The 20,525-nt window shown below is 49.8% G+C and overlaps 2 protein-coding genes and 1 long non-coding RNA gene across 4 annotated transcripts in view; 2 read left to right on the plus strand and 1 right to left on the minus strand.

Moving 5' to 3' along the window:
• The window catches only part of GATD3 (glutamine amidotransferase class 1 domain containing 3), a 31,560-nt gene extending 27,821 nt beyond the window's left edge, over positions 1-3,739 (plus strand). Inside the window, exon 7 of the mRNA XM_083171443.1 lies at positions 3,480-3,739. Coding sequence (XP_083027569.1) covers positions 3,480-3,608 — 129 coding nt within the window. The 3' untranslated portion in view covers positions 3,609-3,739. The remainder of the gene's footprint in view (positions 1-3,479) is intronic.
• A 745-nt stretch (positions 3,740-4,484) lies between these two features.
• Positions 4,485-17,837, plus strand: LOC146059322 (uncharacterized). Of its 2 annotated transcripts, XR_014470220.1 has the most exons (3): positions 4,485-5,944; positions 16,389-16,712; positions 17,672-17,837. It is a non-coding gene; the product is annotated as an uncharacterized LOC146059322 (long non-coding RNA). The 2 variants fall into 2 exon arrangements; XR_014470219.1 differs by lacking the exon at positions 4,485-5,944 and having other exon boundaries at positions 15,567-16,712.
• ICOSLG (inducible T cell costimulator ligand) overlaps positions 6,908-20,525 on the minus strand; it is a 49,903-nt gene continuing 36,285 nt past the window's right edge. Inside the window, exons 6-7 of the mRNA XM_083171444.1 lie at positions 8,681-8,720; positions 6,908-8,044 (exon numbers count right to left, since the gene is read on the minus strand). Of these exons, the coding sequence (XP_083027570.1) occupies positions 8,023-8,044; positions 8,681-8,720 (62 nt within the window). The 3' untranslated portion in view covers positions 6,908-8,022. The remainder of the gene's footprint in view (positions 8,045-8,680; positions 8,721-20,525) is intronic.

The raw sequence follows: 20,525 nt of genomic DNA on the forward strand, positions 1-20,525 counted from the left end.
GGGTCCGGTGTGTGGCAGGGTGGGTGATGGCAGCTGCCCCGGGTAGAGATACAAGGGTCCGGTGTGTGGCTGAGTGGGTGATGGCAGCTGCCCTGGGTAGAGATACATGGGTCCGGTGTGTGGCAGGGTGGGTGATGGCAGCTGCCCCGGGTAGAGATACATGGCTCCGGTGTGTGGCAGGGTGGGTGATGGCAGCTGCCCCGGGTAGAGATACAAGGGTCCGGTGTGTGGCTGAGTGGGTGATGGCAGCTTCCCCGGGTAGAGATACAAGGGTCCGGTGTGTGGCAGGGTGGGTGATGGCAGCTGCCCCGGGTAGAGATACATGGCTCCGGTGTGTGGCAGGGTGGGTGATGGCAGCTTCCCCGGGTAGAGATACAAGGGTCCGGTGTGTGGCAGGGTGGGTGATGGCAGCTGCCCCGGGTAGAGATACATGGCTCCGGTGTGTGGCTGAGTGGGTGATGGCAGCTGCCCCGGGTATAGATACAAGGGTCCGGTGTGCGGCAGGGTGGGTGATGGCAGCTGCCCCGGGTAGAGATACATGGCTCCGGTGTGTGGCAGGGTGGGTGATGGCAGCTGACCCGGGTAGAGATACATGGCTCCGGTGTGTGGCAGGGTGGGTGATGGCAGCTGCCCTGGGTAGAGATACAAGGCTCCGGTGTGTGGCAGGGTGGGTGATGGCAGCTGCCCTGGGTAGAGATACAAGGGTCCGGTGTGTGGCTGAGTGGGTGATGGCAGCTGCCCCGGGTAGAGATACATGGCTCCGGTGTGTGGCAGGGTGGGTGATGGCAGCTGACCCAGGTAGAGATACAAGGGTCCGGTGTGTGGCTGAGTGGGTGATGGCAGCTGCCCTGGGTAGAGATACATGGGTCCGGTGTGTGGCAGGGTGGGTGATGGCAGCTGCCCCGGGTAGAGATACATGGCTCCGGTGTGTGGCAGGGTGGGTGATGGCAGCTGCCCCGGGTATAGATACAAGGGTCCGGTGTGCGGCAGGGTGGGTGATGGCAGCTGCCCCGGGTAGAGATACATGGCTCCGGTGTGTGGCAGGGTGGGTGATGGCAGCTGACCCAGGTAGAGATACAAGGGTCCGGTGTGTGGCAGGGTGGGTGATGGCAGCTGCCCTGGGTAGAGATACATGGGTCCGGTGTGTGGCAGGGTGGGTGATGGCAGCTGCCCCGGGTAGAGATACATGGCTCCGGTGTGTGGCAGGGTGGGTGATGGCAGCTGCCCCGGGTATAGATACAAGGGTCCGGTGTGCGGCAGGGTGGGTGATGGCAGCTGCCCCGGGTAGAGATACATGGCTCCGGTGTGTGGCAGGGTGGGTGATGGCAGCTGACCCGGGTAGAGATACATGGCTCCGGTGTGTGGCAGGGTGGGTGATGGCAGCTGCCCCGGGTAGAGATACATGGCTCCGGTGTGTGGCTGAGTGGGTGATGGCAGCTGCCCCGGGTAGAGATACAAGGGTCCGGTGTGTGGCTGAGTGGGTGATGGCAGCTTCCCCGGGTAGAGATACAAGGCTCCGGTGTGTGGCTGAGTGGGTGATGGCAGCTGCCCCGGGTAGAGATACATGGCTCCGGTGTGTGGCTGAGTGGGTGATGGCAGCTGCCCCGGGTATAGATACAAGAGTCCGGTGTGTGGCAGGGTGGGTGATGGCAGCTGCCCGGGGTAGAGATACATGGCTCCGGTGTGTGGCAGGGTGGGTGATGGCAGCTTCCCCGGGTAGAGATACAAGGCTCCGGTGTGTGGCAGAGTGGGTGATGGCAGCTGCCCCTGGTAGAGATACATGGCTCCTGTATGTGGCTGAGTGGGTGATGGCAGCTGCCCCGGGTAGAGATACAAGGCTCCGGTGTGTGGCAGGGTGGGTGATGGCAGCTTCCCCGGGTGGAGATACATGGCTCCGGTGTGTGGCTGAGTGGGTGATGGCAGCTGCCCCGGGTAGAGATACATGGCTCCGGTGTGTGGCTGGGCGGGTGCTTAGTGTGTGTGCCTGGGCGGGTGCTTTGTGTGTGGCTGGGCGGGTGCTTAGTGTGTGTGGCTGGGCGGGTGCTTAGTGTGTGCGGCTGGGCGGGTGCTTAGTGTGTGCGGCTGGGCGGGTGCTTAGTGTGTGTGACTGGGCGGGTGCTTAGAGTGTGTGCCTGGGCGAGTGCTTAGTGTGTGTGACTGGGCGGGTGCTTAGTGTGTGTGCCTGGGCGGGTGCTTAGTGTGTGTGGCTGGGCGCTTAGTGTGTGGCTGGGCGGGTGCTTAGTGTGCGGCTGGGTGGGTGCTTAGTGTGTGTGGCTGGGCGGGTGCTTAGTGTGTGTGGCTGGGCGGGTGCTTAGTGTGTGTGACTAGGCGGGTGCTTAGTGTGTGGCTGGGTGGGTGATGGTAGCTGCCAAGGCTCCGGTGTGTGACTGGGTGGGTGCTTAGTGTGTGGCTGGGCGGGTGCTTAGTGTGTGTGGCTGGGCGGGTGCTTAGTGTGTGTGGCTGGGCGGGTGCTTAGTGTGTGTGGCTGGGCGGGTGCTTAGAGTGTGTGGCTGGGCGGGTGCTTAGTTTGTGGCTGGGTGGGTGATGGTAGCTGCCAAGGCTCCGGTGTGTGGCTGGGCGGGTGCTTAGTGTGTGCGGCTGGGCGGGTGCTTAGTGTGTGCGGCTGGGCGGGTGCTTAGTGTGTGCGGCTGGGCGGGTGCTAAGTGTGTGTGTGTGTGGCTGGGCGCTTAGTGTGTGTGGCTGGGCGTGTGCTTAGTGTGTGTGGCTGGGCGTGTGCTTAGTGTGTGTGGCTGGGCGTGTGCTTAGTGCGTGTGGCTGGGCGGGTGCTTAGTGTGTGCGGCTGGGCGGGTGCTTAGTGTGTGCGGCTGGGCAGGTGCTTAATATGTGTGGCTGGGCGGGTGCTTAGTGTGTGCGGCTGGGCGGGTGCTTAGTGTGTGCGGCTGCTTAGTGTGTGCGGCTGGACGGGTGCTTAGTGTGTGCGGCTGGGCGGGTGCTTAGTGTGTGCGGCTGGGCGGGTGCTAAGTGTGTGTGTGTGTGGCTGGGCGCTTAGTGTGTGTGGCTGGGCGTGTGCTTAGTGTGTGTGGCTGGGCGTGTGCTTAGTGTGTGTGGCTGGGCGTGTGCTTAGTGCGTGTGGCTGGGCGGGTGCTTAGTGTGTGCGGCTGGGCGGGTGCTTAGTGTGTGCGGCTGGGCAGGTGCTTAATATGTGTGGCTGGGCGGGTGCTTAGTGTGTGCGGCTGGGCGGGTGCTTAGTGTGTGCGGCTGCTTAGTGTGTGCGGCTGGACGGGTGCTTAGTGTGTGCGGCTGGGCGGGTGCTTAGTGTGTGCGGCTGGGCGGCTGCTTAGTGTGTGCGGCTGGGCGGGTGCTTAGTGTGTGCGGCTGCTTAGTGTGTGCGGCTGTGCAGGTGCTTAGTGTGTGGATCCAGTATAGGATAGACGAGATACATCTTGTGTTATGTCAGTGTTTCATTGTATCCAATGTGCAGGATTATTGTTTCTGCTCCTTAACTCTCCATGTTCCACGAGGTGCACGTGGACAAGACACATGGCGTGGTCACCACACCGGCCTTCATGGGACAAGCTCCGCTGCACAGAATATTTGATGGTATTGGAGCAATGGTTTCTGCGGTGATCAAACTTTCTGGAAAGTAAAGATTATATTATGATTACTTATCAGAGCCGTCATGTCAGTCACTGACACCCGGGATAATCGGTGCGGTATCGATATTGGTGCGTTCCCTGATTCCACACAACAGTAATCTGCAATAAATCGTCCGTCACTTTCCGGTGTCCTTTCATCTCTTCTACAAATCCGCTCTCAGGAATCTATCGGAGGATAATTATATCATATCACAGGCTATAGAATGAGATCCAGGACTATCATGGCAGTATCGGAAAATAGAAAGGAAAAGACATAAGATCTTGGAGGATTCAGTGTGGGCCTGATTCGGAGGTTTGTGCAGATTCTGCTGTGGCTGCCATTTCGCACTCGCAAATGTTGAAGCTGTTGGGACTTATACGGTGACACCCACATGCACCATCTCCGATCTGCTGCTTGCGTACAAAGACACAGCATCGGATGTATATCATTAGCACCATCAATAGTTATCCGTCATAGTCATTGTAACTATACACAGGCTCAGATGTCACCAGTTACCATACACTGCGTCCAAGTCCAGCTGTGAATGGCATCAGTAATACACTGAGCAGTGCAGCACGTAAATAAACTGCTAAGATCCACATCCATCAGTTATCTTCCATGTCTGAATCCGGCCCAGAATTAAATGGCAGAGATTATATGGAATAGCCAGAGAAGAGAATAATAAATCTCAGACAGTGGGACGGCGGAGGGTAGAATGGAAGACAGTGGGACAGGGGGAGGGTAGAATGGAAGACAATGGGACGGCTGAGGGTAGAATGGAAGACAATGGGACAGGGGGAGGGTAGAATGGAAGACAGTGGGACGGGGGAAGGGTAGAATGGAAGACAGTGGGACGGGGGGAGGGTAGAATGGAAGACAATGGGACATCTGAGGGTAAAATGGAAGACAATGGGACGGAGCAGTGTAGAATAGAAGACAATGAGACGGTGGAGGGTAGAATGGAAGACAATCGGACAGGGGGAGGGTAGAATGGAAGACAATGGGACATCTGAGGGAAAAATGGAAGACAATGGGAGGGAGCATGGTAGAATGGAAGACAATGGGACGGCAGAGGGTAGAATGGAAGACAATGGGACGGCAGAGGGTAGAATGGAAGACAATGGGACAGGGGGAGGGTAGAATGGAAGACAATGGGACGGCAGAGGGTAGAATGGAAGACAATGGGACGGCAGAGGGTAGAGTGGAAGACAATGGGACGGCGGAGGGTAGAATGGAAGACAATGGGACGGCGGAGGGTAGAATGAAAGACAATGGGGTGGCGGAGGGTATAATGGAAGACAATGGGAGGGTAGAATGGAAGACAATGGGATGGCGGAGGGTAGAATGGAAGACAATGGGGCGGCGGAGGGTATAATGGAAGACAATGGGAGGGTAGAATGGAAGACAATGGGATGGCGGAGGGTAGAATGAAAGACAATGGGGCGGCGGAGGGTATAATGGAAGACAATGGGATGGTAGAATGGAAGATAATGGGACGGTGGAGGGTAGAATGGAAGACAATGGGACATCGGAGGGTAGAATAGAAGACAATGGGACGGCGGAGGGTAGAATGGAAGACAACGGGACGGTGGAGGGTAGAATGGAAGACAACGGGACGGTGGAGGGTAGAATGGAAGACAACGGGACGGTGGAGGGTAGAATGGAAGACAACGGGACGGTAGAATGGAAGACAATGGGATGGCGGAGGGTAGAATGGAAGATAATGGGACGGCGGAGGGTAGAATGGAAGACAATGGGATGGTGGAGGGTAGAATGGAAGACAATGGGATGGCGGAGGGTAGAATGGAAGACAACGGGATAGTGGAGAGAATGGAAAGTGATGGAGGACAGAATGGAATGAGATTGTTGTATATAGAATGGAACCGAGTGATATAGTGATGAGAATAGAATCGCCTGAGAAAGAGCATCCAAATCCCACTTACGTTCCGTGAAAAATAAAATATTGGCTGAACTTCAATCAGCAGCTTCATGACCTACGCCGGCCGTTATGTCAGACAGACATCAATGCTTTGTCTGCTGGTGAGGTCGTACAGATGTTCCAGCTCTCACGTTCGCTGTATGACCGCATCAAGACTCACTTCACAGTCACCTGCTATTGGCTCCTGGAGTGCTAGGTATTTCAGGATCCTGACCGGAATAACGTGGGCCCAGACCCCCCTCTGCAACATCTACATGGAGGTACCTTTCTACAGTCCCTCAGCCATGCCATTGGGCTGAGACTATCCAGGAATACTGCACTACCAACAGACTTCGTCCATATTCCATGAATGTGATGGAAAACTGAAAGGCATGAGTTCTGAGACTGGCAACCTCGGATCAGGCCATTGTAAGTGGGTCAAATGCCAGAGGGATGGTTTTTGGGAAAGTTGCCCCCCCCACACACACAACAGCTGATTTAGGCTATGGCTCTTGCTCCTGGCTTCGGCGGACTGTCAGACCCACAGACTCCAGCTCAGAAGTATAACGAGACACATATCCACCCATTCCATACAATGCATCCTTGGGCTACTAAAAACAAGGTTTAGGTGTATTGATAAATCGGAAGGCATATTATTATATGATCCAGCATAAGTGCCCCATATTGTGCTCTGCTGCTGTCTTCTGCAATAAATCAACCACTCCCCCGAGATTACACAATAGACAGTGAGCACACACCGGTTCTCTTACCAACCACTGTGACCGCGGACCGTGGAAGGCGGATAGGGTCACCCGTTTAACACTATAAGGAGAGATTGTACATTAATTATAATGTTCTCATTTTGTAGGGGCTAAAAAATAAGCACTTTTTTGGTTAGATAAGCAAAATATAATTTATTTCCAACTATGCACCAAAAAATTGTGAACTCTGCAGTCCGCACACCACTGACCGCTCCCTTTCACAGTCACTTTGGGGCCCATTTACCATCTGACAGGATCTATAGCCCAGGATCACTATCGGCGGGGTATATGTCCCTGCAGACGTAGCGCTGAATCCCGTCCCGCGGTCTGTAGCCTTTAGGCTACAAAGGGCTACCGCCATCTTAGAATGGAAGCAGCCCAGGGACCCGATGCGATGCTGTCCAACACTGATACATCGGGCAACATCGCATCCCCCCCATAGAAAGCTACAGACTGGCGGCAGGAAAGGCGGGATTGCTGCAGGGATCGGAGATTTCTGCAGAGGCCCCCCTATGTACATTCGGGGTATACTCATTATTTGTGGCTTACTGCAATTATTATACGATAAATGGGCCCCTTACACGTTATAATACCACACATCCATCAATAACTACAGAGATACGATACAAACTTACTGGGATATTGTGTTTTATTCCTATATGTAAATGTAATATAAATGATGAATACAGAAATCAACAGACAGCCGAATACTCCATGTGACTGCGCTATACCTCCATATACCCCCTATCTTATTCCATGTAACCTCTGTCCTATACCTCTCTCTCCATATAACTCCTGTATCTATATATATCTCCATGTAGCCTCTGCCATAGACCTCTGTTACTGGTTATAGCTCCTCCATATAACTCCATGTAGCTTCTGCCATATACCACTATTACTGGTTATAGCTCCTCCATATAACTCCATGTAGCTTCTGCCATAGACCTCTGTTACTGCGTATAGCTCCTCCATATAATTCCTGTATATATCTCCATGTAGCCTCTGCTATAGATCTCTGTTACTGGTTATAGCTCCTCCATATAACGCCATGTAGCCTCCGCCATATACCCCTGTTACTGGTTATAGCTACTCCATATAACTCCATGTAACCTCCGCCATATACCTCTGTTACTGTTTATAGCTCCTCCATATAACTCCATGTAACCTCCGCCATATACCCCTGTTACTGGTTATAGCTCCTCTATATAACGCCATGTAGCCTCCGCCATATACCCGTTACTGGTTATAGCTCCTCCATGTAGCCTCCGCCATATACCCCTGTTACTGGTTATAGCTCCTCCATATAACTCCATGTAGCCTCTGTCATTTACCCATGTTACTGTTTATAGCTCCTCCATATAACTCCATGTAACCTCCGCCATATACCCCTGTTACTGGTTATAGCTCCTCCATATAACGCCATGTAGCCTCCGCCATATACCCGTTACTGGTTATAGCTCCTCCATGTAGCCTCCACCATATACCCCTGTTACTGGTTATAGCTCCTCCATGTAACCTCCGCCATATACCCCTGTTACTGGTTATAGCTCCTCCATAAGATGACGATTCTGACTGGAACTACGGCACTTTGAGGACATATTCCAGGAGAACGTCCCGGGTTTGAGTACTTCATCCACAGCTCCCATCCTTCGGTACATGCTGTCTGGTCATCCATTCCTTGTAAGCACGCCACCCGTTCTCCGGTCCAGCGTTCTAGGACAATATGCACGAGAAGCTCATTGCATTTCACCCAGTTATTACCTGGCACCTGGAAAGGAAGATAAAGCTATATGAGTATGACCAGTACACGGTGACATAACAGGAGCAGTATGTATATTCAGCCATGTCTGCGTCAGTTGTGTCCAGTGGTCGCAGCACCTACCACACGTACTAGAGCAGAGCTGGATGCAGGAGAACCCTTGGCAGGAGTCTATACTGTGCAATGTATGATGGCTGCAGCCACCGTCCCCAGGTAGGTGTCTGGAGGTTCCGGATGCTGCTGTCATACTCGGCGCTGATCACCGGAGAGCTCACAGACACAGGTGTTTGTAGCTACAGTAAATGTTCTGCTATGCATCCGGCACGTGGTACATGCATTAGGCTGTACGTTCCTGGTGGCACACCTGCCACTGGTCACGTCCGTGATGTAATGCTAATGCCACTACAGTGCGCTCCCTGGTGTACAGGAACTGAGCCGTACACAGTCACCTACCCCACCGTACACCGTCAGCCACACGGAGCCCTACAGCTGGCGCAATTTCTGCTCCCTGGAGATACATTCATGTCACCTTCTAAGATGGCTGCTCCTAACTGCCACTGTGTGTCTAATGCAGCGAGCAGTGCGACCACTGGCCGAATGCAGAATCAGACCCATTATCTGTAATTATACTGCGGTTACCCTGACCTCTCATGGCCTCGCTGGTATTGTGCCCGCTGTTCAGTGCCTGCAAATAGAGAAGACGTAGGTGTTACATATACAGCATCATCCCTTCAACACAAAGGCCTAGCAACAGCAAAGAATGAATAAGGAATTAGACAGAGGAGCCATAATTGGCCGGGTTCCTATCTGTGGAGACCCCGTGTGATTATTACACAGGTGTAACAGATCCCACTCTTCTCAGCTACCCCAGTAAGTGCCTCTACAGTAATGGCAAACAGGACTCAGCATAGATGGTGAAGGAACGTAGAGGAAACACTAAGTACCCAGTAACCAGAGAGCTTGGAGGTTACTACGGTCAATTTACTAAGAATTCGTTGTCATTCGTATCGTTGGGACATCGGATGGCTACATACGTATTTGTTTTGTAAAATGTACAACCTCGTATATATCATTTACTAAGCAGTGGTGTTTGGGTCCATTCATCATTTCCGATGTTGTTCGTACACTAAACGTTCGTATTCGGAGTTATGATGTGTAATCATATTCGGAAATATACCCATCAGCATTCATAAAATATACATTTCCATTAGAGATTTGCTAAAAGTTACAGACATGGGAGTGACATCACACAGAATATATATCTATATCTTGTAGAAGAAAATAGCAATTACAAAATGTATCTGTGATTGCCGGGTGTCCGAAACTCAGACTTCACTTTTTCATGTGAGCCCTAAATATGAGCGCACTCACCAGATCTCAGGCATAGAACGACATGGACGCTGTGTAAGTGTACCGTGTCCGCTCACCATGCTTCGGGCTCGGTGCCTTGCTGCGCTCGCCATGCTTCGGGCTCGGTGCGCTCACCATGCTTCGGGCTCGCTTCGCTCGCAATGCTTCGGGCTTGGTGCTTCGCTGTGCTCGCCAGGCTTTGGGCTCGCTGCGCTCGCCATGCTTCGGGCTCGGTGCACTGGCCATGCTTCAGGCTCGGTGCCTCGATGCGCTCACCATGCTTCGGGCTTGGTGCCTCGCTTCGCTCGCCAGGCTTTGGGCTCCCTTCGCTCGCCATGCTTCGGGCTCGGTGCCACGCTACGCTCGCCAGGCTTTGGGCTCTCTGCGCTCGCCATGCTTCGGGCTCGGTGCCTTGCTGCGCTCGCCACGCTTCAGGCTCGGTGCTTCGCTGTGCTCGCCAGCCTTCGGGCTCGGTGCGCTCGCCATGCTTCGGGCTCGGTTCGCTCGCCATGCTTCAGGCTCGGTGCCTCGCTGCGCTCACCATGCTTCGGGCTCGGTGCCTTGCTTCGCTCGCCAGGCTTCGGGGTCGGTGCAACGCTACGCTCACCAGGCTTTGGACTCACTGCGCTCGCCATGCTTCGGGCTCGGTGCGCTCGCTTCGCTCGCCATGCTTCGGTGCCTCGCTGCGCTCGCCATGCTTCGGTGCCTCGCTGCGCTCGCCAGGCTTCGGGCTCGCTGCGCTCGCCATGCTTCGGGATCGCTGCGCTCGCCATGCTTCGGGCTCGCTGCGCTCGCCATGCTTCGGACTCGCTGCGCTCGCCATGCTTTGGGCTCGCTGCGCTCACCATGCTTTGGGCTCTGTGATTTTTAGTCATGAAAAAGAGAATTTTAGTCATGAAAATGTGCAAAGTTTGAGGACATTTGCGATTTGGGAGACATAGTAATGTGCGTTTTTGTAAAAAAAAAATGGCGTGGGGTCCCCCCTCCTGAGCTTAACCAGCCCCGGGCTCATTGAGCGGCCCCCACAGGCTTCACCCATCCAGAGTTGAATCCGGCCAGTGGACGCCAGGCTGGTATGTGTAAAATGTTTTTTAAAAAGATTGCTTTTTACAGGTGAACTACAAGTCTCAGCAGGCCTCCTCTGCATGCCAGGAATTGGCGAATCACAAGTCCCAGTATGCAGGGCATTAATGGGCCCCCTTTGACTTGTAGTCCACCTGTAAGAAGAATGTTTAAAAAAAAACAGACACAGAGAAAAGTAAAAGTTTATATACACACACAATGCATTACAAATCCAGGTTCCAGTGATGACTGTTTCCTGCAGCAGTGCGGGTGAGCCGGCTTCCTCCGTTGTAATGACAGCAGAGAATTGCGCTGTCATCAGGGCTTAGTGCTTCTATTTTGTTTTTTACACATTTTTTAAGACAGAACCATGCCCAGATCTTAGTGATCTGGGCATGGTTCTGTCAAATTCGCCTGTCAGAACCTGGTCTACTTTTTGATTTTTAGTAACGTTTAACAAAAATCGCAAGTTGTATACTTTATAATGGGAAAACATCTGGATGTGAATTGAAGTGTGAGGAAAAAAATCGACAGGTCAAAACGTGCTATTTTCACTGAGAAAAGTGCAATTCACATCCTATTAAAAGTGCGATTTTCAGAAAATGTGACAGAACATAGAGAAAACACTAAGTACCCAGTAACCAATAACTAGACAGTACATAGAGGAAACACTAAGTACCCAGTAACCAATAACTGGACAGAACATAGAGGAAACACTAAGTACCCAGTAACCGATAACTGGACAGAACGTAGAGGAAACACTAAGTACACAGTAACCAATAAATGGACAGTATGTAGAGGAAACACTAAGTACCCAGTAACCGATAACTAGACAGAACATAGAGGAAACACTAAGTACACAGTAACCAATAACTGGACAGAACATAGAGGAAACACTAAGTACCCAGTAACCGATAACTGGACAGAACATAGAGGAAACACTAAGTACCCAGTAACCGATAACTGGACAGAACGTAGAGAAAACACTAAGTACCCAGTAACCGATAACTGGACAGAACGTAGAGGAAACACTAAGTACCCAGTAACCGATAACTGGACAGAACATAGAGAAAACACTTAGTACCCAGTAACCAATAACTGGACAGAACATAGAGAAAACACTAAGTACCCAGTAACCAATAACTGGACAGAACATAGAGAAAACACTAAGTTCCCAGTAACCGATAACTGGACAGAACATAGAGGAAACACTAAGTACCCAGTAACCGATAACTGGACAGAACATAGAGAAAACACTAAGTACCCAGTAACCGATAACTGGACAGAACATAGATGAAACACTAAGTACCCAGCAACCGATAACTGGACAGAACATAGAGGAAACACTAAGTACCCAGTAACCAATAAGTGGACAGAACATAGAGAAAAAACTAAGTACCCAGTAACCGATAACTGGACAGAACATAGAGAAAACACTAAGTACCCAGTAACCGATAACTGGACAGAACATAGAGAAAACACTAAGTACCCAGTAACCGATAACTGGACAGAACATAGATGAAACACTAAGTACCCAGTAACCGATAACTGGACAGAACGTAGATGAAACACTAAGTACCCAGTAACCGATAACTGGACAGAACATAGAGGAAACACTAAGTACCCAGCAACCGATAACTGGACAGAACATAGAGGAAACACTAAGTAACCAATAACTGGACAGAACGTAGATGAAACACTAAGTACCCAGTAACCAATAATTGGACAGTACGTAGATGAAACACTAAGTACCCAGTAACCGATAACTGGACAGAACGTAGAGGAAACACTAAGTACCCAGCAACCGATAACTGGACAGAACATAGAGGAAACACTAAGTAACCAATAACTGGACAGAACGTAGATGAAACACTAAGTACCCAGTAACCAATAATTGGACAGAACATAGAGAAAACACTAAGGGCCTTATTCTGGTCGATGCGTACATTTCCGAATACTTTCGGATGGCGTTTTTTAGCCATCTGCGCATGCGTGGGGAACGCTATGCGCATGTGCCACGCAAGGTCTCCGTACTTGTACTCAGTAATACCGTACAGAAATGTGCACCGCAATCACTCGGGAAATATGGGCGTCATTCGGAACTACACAGGGGCGTACTTTCAAAGTGGGCTAAACTGGGCGGAAACATGGGCGGACACGAGGGAGTGCACTTATTTTGGTAGGCGTGCATTCGGACAGCACACCGAATGCACGCGAAAAAAAAGGCAAGAAATATGCGGTGTCTATAAGCAAGTATTGCTTTGCGGACACCACTCGGTCATGCGCTAGGCAATCGGAACGCCTAATCAGTACAACCAATGTCAGCTGAACACAATACAATCCACTCCTTTACTCATTACTCATTAATTACACGCTTGTCACTGCTTCAATTGGAACCATTGCAGCTTAAATGGACCATTACTAAACACACACATATATGCTGCAGTTTTCACACACTTTTACACTGCAACCAATGGACAGAACTTACTATCACTAATACAAATAGACATGTCACTTCTACATGTAACAATTAAACCACACATTTGGGGATACAAATATTCATTTATTACAATAAAATAAAAAAAAATGGAAACCGTAACAAAATAAAAGGTACCATGCCAGGACTGTACAAAAATAATATATAAAAAATCAATGAATTTGTGACATACAGAACCACAGCAGAATCATTAGGAAAACATCAGGTGGCTTCACAACAAAAGTATAGCACCAACACTTCAAGTACAGCAGACAGTAATGCTAGCCGAAAGAGGCCAACAGGGGCACCAAACATGACATTCGAAACGAGGGCAAATGTGGGTACCCTCTGCACGGGATTGGACACAGGAAGCTGACACACACAGCTCAATGAAAGATTTGGGAAGACATAACGGTGGAGATTAATGCGGACACAAGTTCATTTGCGGGCACGTTTGGCCCTGGTAGGCTCCTTGCCACGTGCAGCAGCTCTTCGGCCACGGCCACGGTCGGATGGTGAGCCAGGTGGAGCAGATGCTGGTGAGGGGGGGGGGATGGTGTTCCCCCTCTGGCAGCAGGGATTGCTGCTGGTGGGAATGCACCAGAAACGGATGACATTAGGACCCTATTGCTGGAAACTAGCTCCACCATAAGCTCATTATGGTGGAGGAGGAGGTCATTTTGCCGCAGGGCTTGATCTGCCAGCACCTGCAGGCTTGCAGCCATGGCCTGATGGGCCTCAGCCATAGCCTGCAGGCTTCCAGCTATTGTCTGCTGGGTGCTGACCAAACCCTGCATGACCTCCTCGGTCCTACGCATCCGCTCTGATGCCGACTCTCCCTGCTGCTGAATGTGGCCAAGCACCTGCCCCCACCTGTCGTATTCGGGCTCGGCCGGTGGCTGCTGCTGCTGCACGTGCCTGGCACTGGTGGCAAGTGGCACTGACTACTCCACCTCCTCAAGAGATTCTCGACCAAACGGTGGGGATGCTTCTGAAAGAAAGAGAAATGTACAATTACAACACATTCCTGGAAAATTAGTACAAACCACAAGATTGTTGACCAAGTGGTGGGGATGCTGGTGAAAGAGAACATTCCAATTACCACACATTCCATGAAAAATTAGAAGCAGCTACTTATGCCATGGCAAATAATTACCTTCAACAAAAGAAGCCATGACTTCCGCTGGGGACTCGCTGTCCATGGTGCTCACCCCCCGGACCTCCTCTACTGCAATGCAGCACTCTGCCATCTCCTCCAGGGGGGTGAGCTTCAGTTTTCCTGGCATGGGGCCAGCCCCAGAGGTGTGGCTGTGTTCCCACCGCTTGGTCAATTTCTTCTTGAGGTTGGTTTTGAAGTCGTGCCACCTGCAATCAAAGTTTACATATTACTACATGTCACTCCTCATGTTTGCTGTAGCAACCATTGCAATCTGCAACAGATTACAACATGTGCTTCATTACACACAACTTACAATCATTGAAAATATAAAAACAACCCTTAGAGGATACATTCACACTCACCCTACAATAACTATCGATTACATGACATGGCAAACATGTCTGTGGCTCCAAGCAACGTGACCGGCCATTTCCCAACTCCATCTAACATCTATTTTAAACATTACTGGTCTTCTACACATGAACTTACCTCTTCTTAACGTGCTCCGTCTCACGAACTTGTGGAGCCACTGCATTAATCTCCGCAGTTATGTCCTCCCAAATCTTCCATCTCCTTGTGTGTGTCAACCTGTCCTGTGGACACTCGATCCAATCCCGTGTGTGGGGCACCAGGATGTCAAGCTCCTGCGCTTCGAATGCCATGTTTCTGCTGCTTGGTTCCTCCGTTGGCCTATTTCGGCCACGGCCACCTGTCGCTGTACTTGAAGTGCTGGCCAGGCTACTCTGTTGGGAAGCCACCTGGTGTGTTCCAAATGATTCTGCTGAGCCAGAAGATGGGCCAGCTGCTGCTTGGGCTGATGTGGATGGCCCAGCAGCCTGCTCATCTGCCCCTGGCTGGTCTGTGCTGAGGGGCACATAGGAGGTGCTGGAGTCCATGCGTTCCAAAAGATCCTGGCACTCCTGGTCAGATTGTGAGCCAGCCATGTTTGCAACAACATTGCAGTTTTCTAGCACACCTTTATATCCTATTTCTGTAATTGGCGTACATCAGCGACATCCTGCGTTCCGTACGGCCGCGTTCCGCACGGCAGCGTAGACCGTGCGGCGCATAGGCCACGCCCCTACCAGCGGGAAAAAAAAAAAAAACCTGGCAAACTTAGTAAGTCTGATTTAGTAGCTAATTGCAGATTTGTACACCAATGACCAACTCAAACTGTGGTCAGACATGAAATGTATATGTGAATGTACATCTGTACTGAGCACTTGTTTGGTATGTACTACAAATGACACTAACCATTCCATATGTAAATCCAGTCCACCACTCAGGCAATAGTAATCAGTGCTTGCATCCAAATCACATGTGAAAGGTGTCCAAATACTGGCTTGATGCTAGGTACATTTCATTCCACATCTCTAGTGTGGCCCAGTAGAAGGTAAGTGTACACATGGCACTATGGCCTAATATTGGGAAAAGGTCTGGCACTATTTGCTATGTTTCTGCTGTATAGCTTTCATACTAATAAAGCTGTTTAGTACCTTGTAGAGTTAGGTGTAAATGGCTAGTGATGCAGACTATTTCACCTGTTGTTTTCACCCATGTTTGGTGAATGTAATAGATTATATATAATGGGTTGCAAACTTCTTTCACCCTGTCTGTTTAGGATATACTAAGTAATGGCATGGTCTGCTCAACTATGCAAAGGTACAGCAAGTGTGGTTTGGCGATGCAATGGGTTAGCCGTCTGTTGTGGCGCATACACGCTGTTAATGACAAAATGAACAATAAAGTTAATACCAAATATCACTCTGAACAACCAATTACAGGACATGATTGCTTGAATTGTGCCATTGCTAAGATGGCGGCCTATGGGAGAGCAGCACCCTTCTCTGCCGCGGAGCTGAGGGCACTGGTGTCCATTATGGAGACCAGGCTGGGGCGTGCGTGGCCCTTTGTAATCAACCGCCAGAAGTGCCAGGCGTATGCCGCGGCCCGCAGGCGCATATTCGTGCGCACCCAGGTGCGCAGGACCATCGCCCAGCTGGAGCGGCGATGGTCTGATCTGAGGCGCCGGCAGCCAGAAAAGCTCCAGGAAATAAGGGCCAGCATTGCACGATGTGAGTGTTTACACATTAAATGGCCAATTGTACATTAATGCTTCCATGACCTTTTTTTTGGCAATAAGGTAACCTGGTTGATCATGAGTTAAACATGGCATACACTATCTGTGTGGTACTTCATGTTAGACATGCTGTAATGTGGGTCTAATATGTCATTTTTTTGGATGCAGGATGAATGAACAAATCATGTGCCTTATTTAACACTCTGCATTTTGATTTTCCTTACAGCACGTGACCGTGCAAGACGGGCCCGTGAGCAGGGCCAGGAGGTGGAGGCCCCTGAAGAAGTGGCGGAGGAGGAGGCCACAGAAGAAGTGGCGGAGGAGGAGGCCACAGAAGAAGTGGCGGAGGAGGAGGCCACAGAAGAAGTGGCGGAGGAGGAGGTCACAGAAGAAGTGGCGGAGGAGTAGGCCACAGAAGAAGTGGCGGAGGAGGAGGCCGCGCAAGAAGTGGGCCTTGAGGAGGCCATTGAAGAAGGGGCCGAGGAGGAGGTGGCCTCGGAGGGATTAGACGAGGAGGAGGCATGTGTGGTGGTGGAGGAAGAAGGAATTGGTAGGTAAACATAAGGCATCATTAATAATTGGTGTTAGTACTATTTGTTAGGTACCACTGGTGAATCTAGTGTGTTTTACTCTATTATTAATTAATAAACAAAAGTGGGTTACAACAGACACACTTAGGGGTTATAGGGCCAAGCAAAAAACGTTTAATCTGGAGGCTCACGTAGGTGATGAGTGTTTATTTATGGAGGGCCTTTCTATACAAGCACAAATAAAACATCAATGGAGTATGGTCAGGCGTGATTTAAAATGGAGTGACAAGTGGGCATTTCCCCTGGGCCCCCCTCTAGCCAGTTGGCCCGTGTTGTTGCCATGTATTTTTGAAAGGAATTATGTAGGATGGATTGACTTTAGAAATTGTTTGGTGGAAGTAAGCGGATTAGTGCTGCACTTTCACCTATCTGGCAATGTGACAATAATTCCGGAAGTAAGGGGTAGAGGGACTAGGCTAGCCTTTAAATGTGGTATCCATCCATCCATCCATCCATCCATGTATCTATCCATCCATCTATGTATCCATCCATCCATGTATCTATCCATCCATCTATGTATCCATCCATCTATGTATCCATCCATCCATCCATCCATCTATGTATCCATCTATGTATCTATCTATCATGCAGTTTAGCTATTAAGCAGTGACATGCAGGTATATATGTATGGCAAAATGTGGCATGTTGTATTGGATGTAGCTTTCTAGTAGATTGGTGAGTGTTAAGGCAGGAGATTTTTATCAGTCACATATTCAGTAGTGTAAGCCAATGTGTGTGTGTGTGTGTGTGTGTGTGTGTGGTGTGTGTGTGCCCATTTTTATTTTTACCATTACAAACAGTATTGGCTATGTAATTGTTTTTATGTATGATTTCTCATGCTGTAGGTACTTAAGATTGACTGTACAAGGTCAACCTGAATAGCATAATTAATGTTGTTCCCCCTTTAACATGCCCACAGATCCCCAGAGGCAAGAAGGCGAGGGCTTAAGAGGGGCCCTACTCAGGCTGCGGCAGCACCTTCTTGTTATGGCCGCAGAGGTGGAGGCTGTCTGTGACCTGCTGCTGTAATTTTTTAAAATTTTTACGTTGTTGTTATTGTAGAATAAATATTTTTGTTGAAAGTTCGAAGTGGTATGTGTGTTATTGTTTTATTTTACAGTATAAATATAACTATAAGTATATAACTATAAATAATGGTGTTTAGTTATGTAAGGTGCAAAAGGTATATACATATGCATAGATAACACATGGGCGTAAAGGGGCAAGATAAAATGTTGTGCACTTAGCATGATGAAAGGGTTAATGTAAAGTGGTAGTCAAGTGTTTCATTATCAATTAGATAAATAATAGATGACCATTAAAAACAATCCCTTTTTAATGAGGTTGCCTAATTGCATAAGCGGGTCATGGTACAGATTTGGGTCTTATGAGAATAGTGTTGATTTGAGCGTAAATACACTGCATCGGTGTGTACGGCCAGGTTCCCGTACGTTCTGACGCGGTAAGACCGTGCAGAATCTCTTCGTGTGCACCGCACACGCAAGGTTTGTATGTCGTCCGTACACACGCCCTCTTCTTAAAGAGTGAGTCCGTCCGAATGCAGAGGCTCGGGGGGCGTTTCTACGGACGATGTCCGCACAGCGTGGCATGCGGACCGCTACGTAAGAATTCGGGAAAGTACGCACCGATCAGAATAAGGGCCTAAGTAACCAGTAACCAATAACTGGACAGAACATAGATGAAACACTAAGTATCAAGTAACCAATAACTGGACAGAACGTAGAGGAAACACTAAGTACCCAGCAACCGGTGACTGGACAGAACAGAGTAAACACTAAGTACCCAGTAACTGGACAGAACGTAGAGGAAACACTGGTACTCTTTACTTAGAACGGCGCCCACGATTTTGATCGTGGGCATCGTTAGTAAAAAATCTCGGGCATCTCGGGCATTGAATGCACTAAAAAATCGGGTGCGATGCGACCGACGAGATGCCCGCGATTTCCCATAGGGAACAATGTTAAATGTCTCAATTGACCCAATTTTCCTGTTCAATGCCTCAATTGACCCGATTTTTCCATAGGAAACAATGTTAAATGGGCCACAGAGGCCAAATAGGCACCCTGAAGTGTATAATGGCCACCCGAATTGTTAACGCCACCCCCACGATCAACGTCAACCCGAAGCGTGGCGAGCGCAGCGAGCCCGCGAGGGGCGGCGGTACGCGTCCTACGACCTTTTCATACCCCCACTATCCACGTCGGCGTGGAGTTGAGAATAGAAAGTGTGGCGAGCGCAGCGAGCCACCGAGCCCGAAGCGTGGCGAGCGCAGCGAGCCCCGCGAGGGTACGCGGACAGCTGTGAAGCTCGCGAGGGGACGCGGATACCTGTGAAGGTATCCGCGTCCCCTCGCTGCGCTCGCCACGCTTCGGGCTCGGTGGCTCGCTGCGCTCGCCACACTTTCTATTCTCAACTCCACGCCGACGTGGATAGTGGGGGTATGAAAAGGTCGTAGGACGCGTACCGCCGCCCCTCGCGGGCTCGCTACGCTTCGGGTTGACGTTGATCGTGGGGTGGCGTTAACAATTCGGGTGGCCATTATTCACTTCAGGGTGCCTATTTGGCCTCTGTGGCCCATTTAACATTGTTTCCTATGGAAAAATTGGGTCAATTGAGGCATTGAACAGGAAAATCGGGTCAATTGAGACATTTAACATTGTTCCCTATGGGAAATCTCGGGCATCTCGTCGGTCGCATCGCACCCTATTTTTTAGTGCATTCAATGCCCGAGATGGCCATGATGGGCGCCCTTCTAAGTAAAGAGTACCGAAACACTAAGTACCCAGCAACCGGTGACTGGACAGAACATAGAGGAAACACTAAGTACCCAGCAACCGGTGACTGGACAGAACGTAGAGGAAACACTAAGTACGCAGTAACCAATAACAGGACAGAACATAGAGAAAACACTAAGTACCCAGTAACCAATAACTGGACAGAATATAGAGGAAACACTAAGTACCCATTAACCAATAACTGGACAGAACATAGAGGAAACACTAAGTACCCAGTAACCAATAACTAGACAGAACATAGAGGAAACACTAAGTACACAGTAACCAATAAATGGAGAGTATGTAGAGGAAACACTAAGTACCCAGTAACCAATAACTAGACAGTACGTAGAGGAAACACTAAGTACCCAGTAACCAATAACTGGACAGAACATAGAGGAAACACTAAGTACCCAGTAACCAATAACTGTACAGAACATAGAGGAAACACTAAGTACCCAGCAACCGGTGACTGGACAGAACATAGAGGAAACACTAAGTAACCAATAACTGGACAGAACGTAGAGGAAACACTAAGTACCCAGTAACCAATAACTGGACAGAACGTAGAGGAAACACTAAGTACCCAGTAACCAATAACTGGACAGAACATAGAGGAAACACTAAGTACCCAGCAACCGGTGACTGGACAGAACATTGAGGAAACACTAAGTAACCAATAACTAGACAAAACGTAGAGGAATCACTAAGTACCCAGTAACCAATAACTGGACAGAAGGTAGAGGAAACACTAAGTACGCAGTAACCAATAACTGGACAGAACGTAGAGGAAACACTAAGTACCCAGTAACCAATAACTGGACAGAACGTAGAGGAAAAACTAAGTACCCAGTAACCAATAACTGGACAGAACATAGAGGAAACACTAAAGTACCCAGTAACCAATAACTGGACAGAACGTAGAGGAAACACTAAGTACCCAGTAACCGATAACTGGACAGAACATAGAGGAAACAC

This window comes from Crinia signifera, chromosome 2, assembly GCF_055691185.1.
Source record: "Crinia signifera chromosome 2, ASM5569118v1, whole genome shotgun sequence".
Taxonomy (NCBI): Eukaryota; Metazoa; Chordata; class Amphibia; order Anura; family Myobatrachidae; genus Crinia; species Crinia signifera.